Raw genomic sequence first — 15,014 nt, forward strand, 5'->3', positions numbered from 1 at the left:
GGGTTCTTAACCCAGCCTAGAAAAGGCAGGACATAGAAGAGGAACAGCTCCCTCCATCCCCCGATCTAGCAGGCACTTCTCAGCCCCTTGGTCAAGGTCCTCTAGGAAGAGACAGAGAAGCTCAAGGCCCCTGGGGCCTTCTATGGGGCTCCCTTCCCTCCTTGCAGCTCCCAGTACCCCCACTGCAGACCCAGGAGGCTAGAAGTGGTTAGAGCAGCTGTGTGTCCTTCCTGCCTTCTCAGCCTGGGTTCAGTGGGGTACAAGTGGACGGCCTCCTCTTCATCCTTCTCAGCACCCCTGGTGGACCAGTGTCCAGTGTCCGGTGAGGACAGGAGAGTGCCTGTGGGGCTGAGAGCCCAAGAGCCTGAGGGAGTGAGTCTCTGAGTCTGCCATTCTGAAGACACCCAGGTATAGGGTGAGGGACTCTCTGAGTTTCTGCAACTGGGGATGTCCAGGGGCAGGATGGGGGTGCGGGCCCTCTGGGACTGTCATTCCCAAAAACCCAGGGCTGGGTGAAGCACATGCAACTAAAGAGGCTGGCAGATTCTGGGCCATGTCCCTGCAAGGTGATCCTGAGGGGAGAGGCCTCCGCCCTGGGATTCTGGGGCGGGAACGCTAGGGTAGGAGCTCTCTGGTGCTACCTCTCCTGCTGATGGGGGCAAGGGAAGATCCTTGGTGCTGCTGCCAACCAGGCTTTTGGAGCCCAGCGATGTGCAGTGACCACACACAGGACCCCACTCCAAGTACATGACAACTTTATTCATCCCCAGCTGGGTGGCGCTTGCCCCTCCATAGCTCCAAGGCACTGCCTCTCAATTCCCACAGCCTGGGCATCTCTGGCATCAACCCCTCCCGGGGACGTGGTGGTGGTGGGGCGGGGGGCTTCTCTTGCTAGTGATGGTGGCAGATGTCTAATGGGGCCCGGGGCTAGGGCGGAGGCATGTCACCTCAGCTGAGGTAGAAGAGCTGGATGAGGGTGTTGGCCAGGAAGAGAAAGACACTGCCACCGCCCAGGTTGCTGAGTGCTGGGGACACACTCTTGGGTTTCTTGGTGGTGGCAGCAGTGGTACCATTTCCCAGGACTCCAGTTTCTACCTGCAAGAGAAGTGGAACAAGCTCAGGGGCTTTCGAAGCTCAGGTCATTTAGAGACCTAGTGCCCCTACCCTGATACAATAGTTCTCTGTTCTCTGTCCCCCGTGACCACGACTTCTGCCACAAGGTCCTGTGGGGACAGGACCTTCCTGCCTTGACACAGGCAGGGTCAAAGGCGGTCCCTCCCCTGCCTCCCATGGAAGCTTCCTCTCATCTCCGCCAAGCCACCAGCGCCTCTAGCATGTGGGAGACAGGAAACTGTGGTCTCAGCCCTTGACCTGACTAGCTGGGCTAGGGGCTTAGCCTCTCTGAGCCTGCTTCCTCATCTTCTGAAATGAGCCCATCACAGTCTTGAGGTCGTGTGAGACAGGGCTGGGGAGAAGAAACTGGCAAAGTGTGGGTGGGCGAGGAGGTGGGGAAGGTGTGACCTCTTGCCCGAGGAAATCGCCAGATGGTGATCAAACTGTTCTCAATGCTTGACCAGTCTACAAGTAAAGCTGCTCCTGATGGAGACGAAGCTGTTTTTGATGGTGATCAGGCTGTTCTTGATGCCTGATCAAGCTGTTCTTGATCTAGAACTTGATGGCTCTGGTCTCCTATGCGGACTAGCACCCTTAGGGCACATGGGATGCTCCCAAGCTGCCTCCTGGAATAGCAGTTGATTTTGAGACTCCAGCTGTTTCTGGAGTGGGAGATTTCTATCTTCTTTGCATTCCAGAACACACAGGCTTTTCTGCCTGGGGTGGTTCCCTGCTATCTCCAGGACCAGATCTGGCTCCCCTTGAACCTGTCCTTGCCCCTTCCCAACAGGGCCACTTCCCCAGCTTTCCTGGGGATTGATGCCATCCTCGCTCTGAGCTGTCTCCCCAAGCCTCGTCATTCCTATTCCACATCACCCCCCCGTGGGCCTCACTGTGCCTGGCACCCTGCGAACGCTCCCCAGCCTCAAGCAGTCTGTGCCCAGCCAGAAGGGCTGGAATGCTGGGACCAGGCCCCCTGAGTCCTGGGTTCTCCTGCTGGGACCCTCTGTTCTCCTGGAAGAAGGCTGAATGCCCAGGAGCCTGCATTTCTTCCCTCCCCTACCAGGCAGGTCTGGGGAGTCCTGGGTGGTGGTGTCAGGGTGCTCCAAGGGGCTGTTCTTACCTGCATCAGAACCAGGAGACTGATGGTGAGTAGGAGGAAGAAGGAGCCCTTCATCTTTGGAGAATTTTGGTGGCTGTCTTGGTAGCAGCTTCTAGAGATGAGCGCAGGCTTGTCTGCAGGCCTCTTGGCTTGGCTGCTTTTGAACCAGGAGGCAGGGGAGGCGGGGTAGAAGCAGGAAGAAGGAGGGCCTATGGGTGTGGGGTGGGGTGCTTCTACCTTTCTACAGACCTCATGACTGAGGACACCAGGCCCTAGGTTCTAAGGCCCACTGTAGATGGTAGGTTCTGGATAGGGACTGAAGGAAGTGTCGGGATGGGAGGTGGGCAAACCAAGGGAGCCTCTGTGGGCTAGTGAGCAGGGCCCTGAGCTGGGCGTCTTGCAGAATGGGGAGTGAATCTTGGTCTAATTACCTATCCACCCTGAGACCTGGGCTAGCAACTGTGCCTCTCGGAATCTTTAACACCAAGAGCTGCCAGAGGATTAAATGCAATATAATTAAGAATATTGGAGCAGGGGATAGGAGCTAAAAAAGAGGCTGAGATAGGCTTAGGTTTCAAGGTAAGGTTGTAGCTGGCTCCACAGTTTCAGAATGAACGTTTGGGGACCATGAAAACTTAGGGTTAATAGATTTCTGCGAAATCAAAGGAGCACAGCTTTAGGAATCCGGAGACCTAACTTCTGGGTGAGCCCATTCCCTCCAGGCCTCAGGTTTCACCTTTCAAGTGAGAAGACTGGAGTGGATGATTATTTTAAGGCCTAGAATTTTGTGATTTGGATACAGAAAATAGCAGATGGGTAGTTTGTATTGCTGATCTTAACAATGAAACAGTTATTTGATCCAAAACGGGTTTATTCGGGAATAGAAGAGAATTGCAATTCAGGGCCAGCAAGCTACACCAAAACCCAGAGGCTAGCCCAACAAAGGAGAGAAACCTTATTTAACGGAGAAGGAGGAGGAAGTTGGGAGGAGTTGTTTTGAACAGAAGTCTAAAGGAGAGAAGGCGGCAAGTCCAGGGTGGTGGTTTCTCATTGGCTGAGCTGCTGGGGTGGTCTGCTTCCCTTTTCCTGTTGGGGCCTGTAACCGACAAGTCTTTCTGTAATTGAGGTTGGGTGATATGGCCTGAGAGCTCCCCCTGCTGGCCTCTCCGCTCCATTTTAGTAAGGTTTCCTTTTCTTTCCACACTTCCCTCCTTGTGATCAAGATCTTTCTCCAAAAGCATCCCTGATCAAGAGTCCGGTTTTCCTAATTCAGTGACCTTTTGTCCCCCAGTGCCAGAAGGGGCCTTCCCTCGGGGTCATTTCCCAAATCAAGGAAACTGTACAGGTTGGAAATTCCCATTTGAGGAAGGAGGAGGGGAAGCAGGAGAACTATCAGGCACTTCCCACCTTTAGTTCACATTTATCAAGAACGTAGTATCGGAGATCATCTCCTTTTTGGCTATATCATTTTAGAAAGGCCTGGCAGGCAACAAGTACAGAATCAAAAGTAATACGACAATTCCAAAGATACAATTTGTGGTTCCAAACCAGGACCCTAGCCCTGAAAGTAGCCAACTGAAAAATATTGGCATTTATTCCAACATAGGGGAGAAAAGTTCCCCCTGTGGAGGCAAACCCCCAATGACCTATGCCTCCTGGAAGTGCCTTCTTAACTTGGCCATGAACGCAAAACAGTGAATACCGCAAGGGCCCTTTGAAAGAATTCACAGAGGGCATTTGTGAAGACACAGTGCAGGTATGACCATGAAGCAATAGTTGGTTAAATTTTTGCAAAACAGCAAAACTTCAAATATGTTTTTAAAACGGTATTCTTGGGGCGCCTGGGTGGCTCAGTGGTTAAGCGTCTGCCTTCGGCTCAGGTCATGTTCCCAAGGTCCTGGGATCGAGCCCCGCATCGGGCTCCCTGCTCACCTTCCCTTTCTCGCTGTCTCTCTCTCTCTGTCAAATAAATAAATAAAATCTTAAAAAAAAACAAAAACCCACAGTATTCTTATCTCAAAAGGACTCTTTGACATGAAATGTGTTATCAGTAATATAGCTGGTAAGGCTGTAAATTCAGAAAATATGAATTTGGATAAGAATTCAGAGTCTGTTAAGAGTTCACATGAAAAAGAGAGACTTTTATGAATCCTGAACCTTCTAACAGGCCCAGTCTGGACATCTTGGCAACACTGTCGGATGTGGTCGGCTCAGACTCCGGGAAATCCTGACTTTCAGGTCACCAGGTGGTGGGCGGGTCCAATCAGGGTTTCGTGCTTTCCGAACTTGTGTCATGTGAATCCAAGAGTCTAGGCCCGGGAGTTTGGCTAGGAACACCTGAGAGGGGCCTTTCCCGCGAGGTTGAAAAGTCTTTCTGGAATGTCTCTTTTCCAATAGACAAAATCTCCAGGTTGCAGGGTATGGTGTTTAAGGTCTTCATCTCCCAAGAGCGCAAGATGAAAAGATTGCTCTACCAAAGCATGGTTATTCTATTTCTTTATTTATTTGTTTGCTTATTTAGAGAAGGTGGGGGGAGGGGCAGAGGGAGAGGGCGAGAGAGAATCTTAAGCAGGCTCCACACCCAGCATGGAGCCTGACCTGGGGCTAACAATCACAACCCTGAGATGGTGACCTGAGTCAAAATCAAGAGTTGGACACTTAACTGACTGAGACACCCAGGTGCACCAGCATGGTTATTATTTGTTTAATTTAATTTATATTCAATTAGTTAACATATAGTATATTATTAGTTTTAGAGGTAGAGTTCAGTGGCTGATCAGTTGCATAGAACACCCAGTGCTCATTACATCACATGCCCTCCTAAATGCCCATCACCCAGTTACCCCATCCCCCCACCCCCCTCCCCTCCAGCAACCCTCAGTTTGTTTCCTATAGTTAAGAGTCTTTTATGGTTTGTCTCCCTCTCTGATTTTGTCTTATTTTATTTTTCCCTCCCTTCCCCTATGATCCTGTTTTCTTTCTTAAATTCCTCATATGAGTGAAATCATATGATAACTGGCTTTCCCTAATTGACTCATTGCACTTAGCATAATACCTTCTAGTTCCATCCATGTCATTGCAAATGGTAAGATTTCATTTTTTTGATGCCTGAGTAATATTCCATTGTATGTATATATCACATCTTCTTTATCCATTCATTTTGTTGATGGACATCTGGGCTTTCCATAGTTTGGCTATTGTGAACATTGCTACTATAAACATTGGAGTGCAGGTGCCCCTTTGGATCACTACGCTTGTATCTTTTGGGTAAATACCTAGTAATGCCATTGCTGGGTCATAGGATAGCTCTATTTTAAACTTTTTGAGGAACCTCCATACTGTTTTCCAGAGTGGCTGCCCCAGCTTGCATTCCCACCAGCAGTGTAGGAGGGTTCCCCTTTCTCCACATCCTCACCAACATCTGTCATTTCCTGAGTCATTAATCTTAGCCATTCTGACTGGTGTGAGGTGATATCTCATTGTGGTTTTGATTTGTATTTTCCTGATGCCGAGTGATGTTGAGAATGTTTTATGTTTCCATTGGCCATTTATATGTCTTCTTTGGAGAAATGTCTGTTCATGTCTTCTGCCCATTTCTTGACTGGGTTATTTGTTTTTTGAGTGTTGAGTTTGATTAAGTTCTTTATAGATTTTGGATACTAGCCCTTCATCTGATAAGACATTTGCAAATATCTTCCCCATTCTGTCAGTTGTCTTTTGGTTTTGTCAACTGTTTCCTTTCCTGTGCAAAAGCTTTTTAGCTTGATGAAGTCCCAATAGTTCATTTTTGCCCTTGCTTCCCTTGCCTTTGGAGACGTGTCTAGAGAGAAGTTGCTGCAGCCAAGGTCACAGGGGTTGCTGCTTGTGTTCTCCTCTAGGATTTTGATGGATTCATGTCTCACATTTAGGTCTTTCATCCATTTTGAGTTTTTTTCTGTGTATGGTGTAAGAAAATGGTCCAGTTTCATTCTTCTGCCTGCGGCTGTCCAATTTCCCCAACACCATTTGTTGAAGATATTCTTTTCTGCTTTGTCAAAGATTAGTTGACCATAGAGTTGAGGGTCCATTTCTGGGTTCTCTATTCTGTTCCACTGATCTATGTGTCTGTTTTGGTGCCAGTACCACCCAGCGTGGTTATTTTTAATGGAAGAAATTAAGCCTTTACCATATTGAAGTACAACTTCTTTTATTAATTGTGGGTCAAAGGAGGCAGGGGACAAGTGCATTGGACCTACTGTAACTATCTCAAAGGGTGAGAATCTATGTGTTCCCAAGGGGGTGGATCTGAGATTTAGAAGGAAAAATAGCAATGCGTCAGGCCAAGGTATTTGGAGGGTTTCTACAAATTTGCCAATTGAGTTTTAATAGTGCCATGTTCGACTAGCCCTGAGGATTTAGGATGGCATGGACAATGAAAGTATTGCAAAACTGGCCAAACAGCACAGACTTGTCAAAGCACCTGCCCAGTAAAACGGGTTCCCCAATCACTATGATATTCAGGAGGGGTTCCCCAGATAGGGATAATCTTTTCTAACAGAATTTTAGCCACAGAAGAGGCAATGGCCTGTCTACAAGGGAAGATTTCAATTCAGTGAGAAAACACACAAACCATGGGGGCGCCTGGGTGGCTCAGTCATTAAGCATCTGCCTTTGGCTCAGGTCATGATCCCAGGGTCCTGGGATCGAGCCCCGCATCGGGCTCCCTGCTCAGCGGGAGGCCTGCTTCTCCCTCTCCCACTCCCCCTGCTTGTGTTCCCTCTCTCGCTGTGTCTCTCTCCGTCAAATAAATAAGTAAAATCTTTAAAAAAACCACACACAGACACACACAGACACACACACACACACACACACACAAAACAAAAAACACCCCACACAAATCACGACTAAAACATATTTATATTGATGAGACAGGGCAAGTGTCAAAACTCAAAGGTCCATTGGGCCATTTAAAGTGTCTGGGAGCAGTGCCAACAGATTGTATTTTGGATAGGTGGGGCAGGGGAGGTAGGCTCTATGGATTCTGCCAATATCAGCTGAAGATTTTGCCCATAAGAAGGGTGGTACCTGATCCAACAGGGACTAATGATCATTGTCCCCAGATTCAGCTATCGTGCCATTAGAAGTAGAGCAAATTTAAAAAGTCAAAACTCATTAATTCACTTGCTTAGCTATTTTGATGGCTACCGTCAAATTCTAGAATTATTTCCCCCTTTTGGGAGAAGGAAATTCTGGCATGGTAGTTCTCTCAAGAAATCTTGGCCTGGGCGCCTGGGTGGCTCAGTTGGTTAAGCGACTGCCTTCGGCTCAGGTCATGATCCTGGAGTCCCGGGATCAAGTCCCGCATCGGGCTCCCTGCTCAGCAGGGAGTCTGCCTCTCCCTCTGACCCTCTTCCCTCTCGTGCTCTCTATCTCTCATTCTCTCTCTCAAATAAATAAACAAAATCTTAAAAAAAAAAAAGAAATCTTGGCCTGATGGGGTGCCTGGGTGTCTCAGTCCATTGAGTGTCTGATTCTTGATTTTGGCTCAGGTCCTGGTCTCAGGGTCATAGAATCAAGCCCTGCATTGGGCAGAGCAAGTCTGCTTGTTCCTGTACCTCTGCTCCTCCCCACACTTGTGCCCTCTCTCTCTCTCTCAAATAAATAAATAAATAAAATCTTAAAAATAAAATAGAAATCTTGGCCTAATAAATGAATAGAGACAGAAGAACTTCAGAGAAAAAGGTGTGTCTCTCAAAGAGCCAAAATGAAAGAGAATAGGTACAGAGGAACTTGTTGAGGTTTACTAGAGACCCCTCCATTTGAGCTGTTTAGTACTCCTTGTGCAGGGGACAGACTAATCTCTCTATCATTCCAGTTCTAGTGTATGTGCCGCCAAAGTGAGCAAACTGTTTTAGTGCCCCAAGGCAGGTGCTCTTTTATTGCAGTGGGGCTGAGCACTGATAGTGTAGGGCTGGTATCTCTATAAGGACAGAGATTCACTCTCATTCTAGAGAGTGGTTTCTCTGAGCTGATAAAGAGGAAGGACTGGGAAGAGCCTCTGTAGTTCCTCAGAGCCCCGACAGTTGGGAATTGGGAGGACATTGGAAAGGCTGGCTAGGGGGCTAAAGATGCCGGGGGGCACTTGAGTTTGTAACCATCTTTTCTCCAATGTCCTGGCCCTTTGCAATAATAGCTGAAACTAGGACATTTTTTGGTCTTGTTTAGGGGTCTGATTTGCCAGAGTGGAAAATTAATTTTAGCAGTCTTTCTTTTAGGTGACTCATCCAGGGTGCAAGTGACCTGGTTTGCCAAATTAACTAAATCTAGAGTGGACACAGTTTCCCATTCCATCCTGGTCCTTTTAACTGAAAGAGAAAGATCCTGGTTCAGCCCATTAATAAAGAAAGTCTCCCTGAGAGGATCCAGCATCTAAAGGAAGACCAGAGTTTTCTTTGAAAACAATGTGAAGTTGATTACGATCGTCATGAACAGGTTCATCAGACTTTTGTGTGCAAGCCTGAATTTTGTCCCAATTAAGAGGCTTGGGGAAAGCTATCACCATTGCTCAGTGGAGGTTTTCAGCAAGTATTCTAGCCATAAGTTAGGGGCTTGTTTTTTTTAAATCCTGTTCATGATATGCCCATCAGGCAAGTTTTAGCCAAGGTTTGGTCTGGTCCTCAGCAACAAACTAACTGATATAAATCTGAGAAACCAGGTTGGTAAGTTTGAATAGCTATTAGTTCTTCAGCAAACGTATGAGGGTCCTCAGTCAGTTTCATAAGAAACCCTTTAACTATGGCTCACAATTTGGCCTTCATCCAGGGAACAGAAGACATTGGGGGTTATCTGAATCCTCAGAAGACTTAACTTTAAAGGGACTGTGTGTTTGGAAACAAAGGAAACGGGGGAGGGAAAAAGAGAGGACTCATAAGCCCTTTTATCTTTAGTTGTTTGTTTCCCTCAGTCCAGAAATTGTGCTTTGTAGAGAGGCAATTTTAGATTCCTGACAACATTTGGAAGCTTTAAAACAGCAAAAGAGGCATTTCATGTCATTTTGACAATTTTAGAACCATAGCTGTTCAATTCAGTTTTGAGAAAAGTAAGTTTGGGGTGATTGAAAGCTCCCCATAATGAGCATTTGTGTTCCAAATTACTTTTGATTAAGTGATCCATTTAGTTAGAAATGCACATGAAAAGGGACTGAAATTTTTAAACATAAAACCAGCTGGGGTGCCAGAAAGGGGGGATGCACTCTCAAAGCATTTTGATTACTGGGATCCCAGTTCTTACAGGCTTTTCTAGAGGGGGGAGAAAAAAATCCTAAACAGCATAGTTCCAATAGGAATAGCCCAGTTCCCCAAAGCATTCAAACCAAAAGCCAGACAAGTACTCTCAGAAAGGACAAATCCTTAAAACAGATCTTGAATAAAGCCTGGAGAGCACAAAACACAATGAGAGTGGAGCTCAAATTCCAGCAGAGACTCACCTTCAAGCTCCAGTGTCAGTAAGAAAGCAGCGAGCTCAGTGGTCACGGTGGGTACTGGCACCTGCTCGCTCACCAGCCTTGGAGTTGTTGGGCAGTGGGGAGGGGATAGGGTCGTCTCTGGATCCCACTTCTGACACCAGGTGATGTTAACCTTGAAAATAAAACTGTCAGTTATTTTACCAGCAAAAATGGGTTTATTTGGGCATAAGTAGAGAATTACACTTTAGGACAAACAACTTACAGCAAATACCATAGGCTAGTCCAACAAAGGAGAGAAACATTATTTTATGGAGAAGAAGGAAAAAGTTGGGAGGAGTTGTTTTGAACAAAAGTCCAATGAAGAAAAGCATGAGTTCAAGGTGGTGACAGTTTCTCATTGGCTGAGTTGTTGGAGTAGTTGTTTTCTTGTAGGAAATGCAATATACCCCTCTTCCTGTTAGGGCCTGTAATTGATGATTCTTTCCTGTGGACACTAATTTTCTTGGGGTCCGCAATTGACAATTCTTCCTGTAATTGGCCTTGAGTGATATGGCATGAGAGCTCCCCTTCTGGGCCTCCCGACTACATTTTAGTGAGGTTTCCCTTTATTAATTTTCACAGTATCAATCTAGGATGGATGGGAGGAGGGCTAGGGGAGAGACAAGCCGGTGACTAAACTGTAGCAGAAGGGATTTGGAGTGGGGATGGCCATGAAGTCCCAGGGAGGGGTGGAGGATGAGATAAATCACAAAGCTGCTTAGATGGTGCTCTATTCTTTATACATTCTCTCACTTTATTCTCTCAGTGGGGCTCTGCGATAGACTTTCTAATTATCTCCATTTTCCTGATGAAGAAACTGAGGCTTAGATATTAAGTGACCTGTCCAAGGGAGTAAATGGTGGAGCCAGCCTCATTTGAACTTGAACACAGGTCTGTCTGAAGCCACAGCTATGTATGTAACCTCTGGGGCTGCCCTAGAAGTCACTGATTCCCTGCCCCTCTCCCTCTTCGAGGATCCAGTGGTTGTCCCTGAAGCCCAGCTCTAGCCTCACCCACTCACCCTTCCTTTGTCTATTTTGTGCCTCATTCGCATGCCAGGTAGTAAAAGAAAACCCCTCTACTTCCCTTCTATGGTTTTAAGCCTCCTGTTGCAAGCTTTAGAAAAACCTGGGTGGGCACTTAGGGGCCTCCATCCCCGGCTAAAAGGAAAGAAAGAAAAAAGAACTGAGAGTGAAAACTGGTGAGAGAAAGCCAGGAAGTGGGGAGGGAGGGGGCAGGAGTCTTGAGGCCCCTGGAGGGGTGTTGCTTCAGGAGAGAAGCAGGAGGAGCCCTCAATTACCTATCACTGGGGTCTAAGCCCTGGGAGGGAAGGGAAGGGGGTTGCTGCACATATTACAATATGGTCTGCCCTGCATCTTTCATCCCCACTAAGAGAGGGCTGTGATCTAACAGTACCACAGAGCACCTTAAGGTAAATCTTCCTCCACCCGTCCATCCATCTGCCCATCTACCCATCCATCCATTTCAGGCAATTTATTGACACCTACTGTGTATCAGGCAAGATGAATGAGTGAGGGTCTCTTCACTTTAGTTCATAGTCTAAGAGGAAGACGTATACTGTAATAATCACAAAACTGAAGAAGAAATGCCATAATGGCAGCAGGACCATTAGAATGCAGAGTGTAATTCTGCTTGGGAGGAGTGGGCGTATTCATGGAGGAAGGAACACTTGAGCCAGTCCTGGAAGGATTAAGGGGGATTTTTCCAGGGAAAAAAGGCAAAGGTGGATGTTCTCACTGGAAGGAGAGGCCTGAACATAGGAGAGAGCATGATAGTTTCTGGAACACTGAGAAGGATGGAGGGCATCCTTCTGAAGGCCCTAAATGCCAGTCAAACTAGAGATGGTGGGGCATAAAAGATGCATAAATCAGCCTTGATATGGGTGGGAAGAGGGGAAGATGGGAGAGATGGCCAGGGTTTTATTCTGAAAGGAATGTATGGACTTCAAGGACTTCTCTCTCCTTTATTATTTACCTTTCCCTCCTCAGCTGCTGGGACCCAATAAACTCTTTAACCCCAAAGGGGTCATAATTGATAAGGGTCTTTCAGGAAATGGCCTAAAAGCAGAGGACTCTGTCCATTCCCAAGAATAGAGACTTCCAGAATCATCTAATGCCAGGTCTGGGGTCTACTTCCTCATCTTGCATGTGGGTAAACAGGCCCAGAGAGAGCCTTGGTCAGGACTTCCCTCCTCCCAGTCCAGAGTCGAGTGTCCCCCACCCCAGATGTCCAGAAGGAATTCTTGGAAGCTAGACAGAGTGGCCTCTAATGTCCTCCCAACACTCAAGTCCCATGTGAGCCTAGAGACCTTGCAAAGATTTCCAGCACCACCCAAGATGAGGGATAGTGAAATCTAAGAAAAATAACTATTAGGTGAGCTTAGAATCTAGTTTTGTTTCCATAACTTTGTTTCTGGAAAACACCTTTTTAAAATAAATAATGTGACAATGTTATGAGATTTAATTTGCACAATAATCCTATGAGGTAAGGGGTGCCTGGGTGGCTCAGTCGGTTAAGCCTTTGGCTCAGGTCATGATCCCAGGGTCCTGGGATCGAGCCCTGCGTTGGGCTCCCCTCTGTACAGGAAGCCTGCTTGTCCCTCTCCCTCTGCCCCTCCCCCCTGCTCATGCTCTCTCCCATTCTCTCTCTCAAATAAATAAATAAAATCTTTAAAAAAATAATCCTATGAGGTGGGTTCTATTAGTATCTCTATTTTATAGATAGGGAAACTGAGGCTAGTGAAGTAGCTTGAGCAAGAACAGCCAGCTACGGGGAGGCGACGCGCAGGAGGGAAGATGGAAGACTACCAGGCTGGCGAGGAGGCTGCTTTTGTTGTTGATGAAGTGAGCGACATTGTAAAAGAGGCTATGGAGAGCGCGATCCGCGGCAATGCCTATCAGCACAGCAAAGTCAAATCAGTGGACCACAAACGTCGTAGAACAAACTTTAAGCCAACTCACCAAGCTGGGAAAGCCATTTAAATACATCGTGACCTGTGTGATTATGCAGAAGAACGGAGCGGGCTTACACACGGCCAGTTCCTGCTTCTACACACGGACAGCTCTACTGATGGCTCCTGCACCGTGCGGTGGGAGAACAAGACCATGTACTGCCTCGTCAGCGCCTTCGGGCTGTCCATCTGAGCCTCCTGCGTCTGCGCGATCCTCCTCTCCCAGCGGCCAGTGGGGGTCCAGCGAACACCCTTCTCCTTCTCTTCAAGCGTTTGTCGTGGCAGCCACGACGTTGACGACGGCCAGGTGACTGCCCTGTTCTGGGAACGGCACAGCCACGTCCAAGGACGGTCACCCTAGGTGCTCAGGCCTGTGCCGCCACCCGTCTTAACTCTGTTTCTTTTCAAAGGTGCTAAAAACTGAAATCTGCTAGTTTAAAACTTTCTCTACTCTTTGGATGACTCAGATACACTAATTTTCCATACTTTATACTTTGGTTAGAATAATAAATAATTCCACTTAAAAAAAAAAAAAAACAGCCAGCTACAAGTGACAGATCCCAGCTTTATAGACTTGGTAAGTTATGCTGACCCATAATATATCCTCGATAAATGATGGCTATAATTATTTTCCAAGTTTCTATGTGAAAATGTATACTTGTTTTATAATAAGGCTCTGACTTCTCCCAATAAATGTTTTTTTAAAAAACTAATAAAATGGCCTACCAGGGTAGAGGGCTCCCACCTCTCTCACATGAACTAGGTGTTTGTTGAGTGTCTGCTTCTCCAGGATCTTAGGCTGTGCTTCAGGTCCTGGGTAGGAGGGAGGTATGTGGTAAACCCTGATGCCCGGGTAAATGCCAATCCATGCTCCCCAGTCTTGCTGAGGAGGGAGGCAGTAGGCAGACCACAGCAGGGCTCATGAGGCCAGACCACCCCCTGCCCCCACCTCGCACGCTGTTGATCCTTGCTTACCTTCAAGAGCAGAATGAATATAAACAAGGTGACAATATAAAGTTGCTGACCATGGCTCCAACCCCCCAAAAACACTTGGCCCAGCATAACCTAAAGGTTTCTCAACTCATGTATCTCAAGCCCCAGAAAGCCTCAGGGAGAAGCTCAGTGGCAAGAGGGCTCTCCCACCTCTCACTTCCAGTCACACTTCCCACCTGAACCCCTCCCTTCGGCAGTGGGCCTGTACCACCTGCCCCTTGGCCTATCTTTGCTTGCCTGTTTCGCCAAAGTGGGAACTTCTAGAAAGAGCACAGATTCTGGAGGCAGAGTTCTGGGGTTGAATCCACTTTTACTGATTACCTGCGTAGTCCTGAGCAAATCTCTTCACCTCTCTGAGCTTGTTTTCTCATCTGTAAACCTCATAATGTTGGCATCTGGCACTTGGAAGGCACTCATTAATTCGTAGCTCCCTTCAGCTTCCAAATGGTGTGTAAGGAATGCCTCAAGGAGCTGGCCCTCCCCTGACGGCAGTAGATTAGAAAGTCAAATGGTTATATTACAAAGTGCAGTCTGAGATATGCAAGAGTTTTGGTGGTTGAGCCCAGGTGTAAGGAAGTTGGTGCCTGAGAAGTCATCTATTTTTAGATCATCACCGCTGAAAGGTTTTGAGATAATGATAAAGAGAGTTAAAAGCCGGAAATGTTTTTGAAAACTTGCTCTGGGGGGCGCCTGGGTGGCTCAGTTGGTTAAGCAACTGCCTTCGGCTCAGGTCCTTTTTCTGGAGTCCCGGGATCGAGTCCCACATCAGGCTCCCCGCTGAGCAGGGAGTCTGCTTCTCCCTGACCCTCCCCCCTCTCATGCTCTCTCTCTCCCTCTCTCTCTCATTCTCTCTTTCTCAAATAAATAAATAAAATCTGTTAAAAAAAAAAACTTACTCTGTATGGGTGTTTGCTAGGTACTGTGAAAAATTATTTCATTTAATCCTCAGGGCAACCCTGCGGGGTGGGTATTATACCCATTGTATGGATGAAGAAACTAAGGTTTGCTTGCTCAAGGACACACAAGTCAGGCGCCAGGACTCCCGAGGCCAAAGTCCATACTCTTAATTAAACTGCCTCTAGTTGATCTAACCTAACATCTTACTTTTTTAGATGAGGCTGGGGAGGGGAAATATCTCACTCAAAGTCAATGTCTTTTCAAAAGGCAAAGTGAGGGGCACTTGGGTGGCTCAGTCGTTAAGCGTTTGCCTTGGGCTCAGGTCATGATCCCAGAGTCCTGGGATCGAGCCCCACATCGGGCTCCCTGCTCAGCGGGAAGCCTGCTTCTCCCTCTCTCACTCCCCCTGCTTGTGTTTCCTCTCTCGCTGTGTCTCTTTCAAATAAATAAAAATC

The 15,014-nt window shown here is 47.3% G+C and overlaps 1 protein-coding gene and 1 pseudogene across 1 annotated transcript; one reads left to right on the forward strand and one right to left on the reverse strand.

Annotated features, from left to right (window-relative positions):
* Positions 1-738: 738 nt before the first annotated feature.
* On the reverse strand, positions 739-14,174 carry CD52 (CD52 molecule). Its single transcript, XM_088022552.1, has 6 exons — positions 13,984-14,174; positions 13,396-13,482; positions 12,680-12,990; positions 9,681-9,831; positions 2,237-3,311; positions 739-1,095 (listed from the first exon to the last, which is right to left on the reverse strand). The coding sequence occupies exons 5-6, from the start codon at positions 2,288-2,290 to the stop codon at positions 949-951; spliced, it is 201 nt and encodes a 66-aa protein (XP_087878678.1). The 5' UTR covers positions 2,291-3,311; positions 9,681-9,831; positions 12,680-12,990; positions 13,396-13,482; positions 13,984-14,174; the 3' UTR covers positions 739-948.
* Positions 12,498-13,206, forward strand: LOC114217088 (dynein light chain Tctex-type 1 pseudogene; annotated as a pseudogene).
* Positions 14,175-15,014: the final 840 nt, after the last annotated feature.

Source organism: Eumetopias jubatus, unplaced genomic scaffold (assembly GCF_037043125.1).
Source record: "Eumetopias jubatus isolate StellerSeaLion01/CBP00866 unplaced genomic scaffold, mEumJub1_p1.0 scaffold_4, whole genome shotgun sequence".
In the NCBI taxonomy this organism is placed as follows: Eukaryota; Metazoa; Chordata; class Mammalia; order Carnivora; family Otariidae; genus Eumetopias; species Eumetopias jubatus.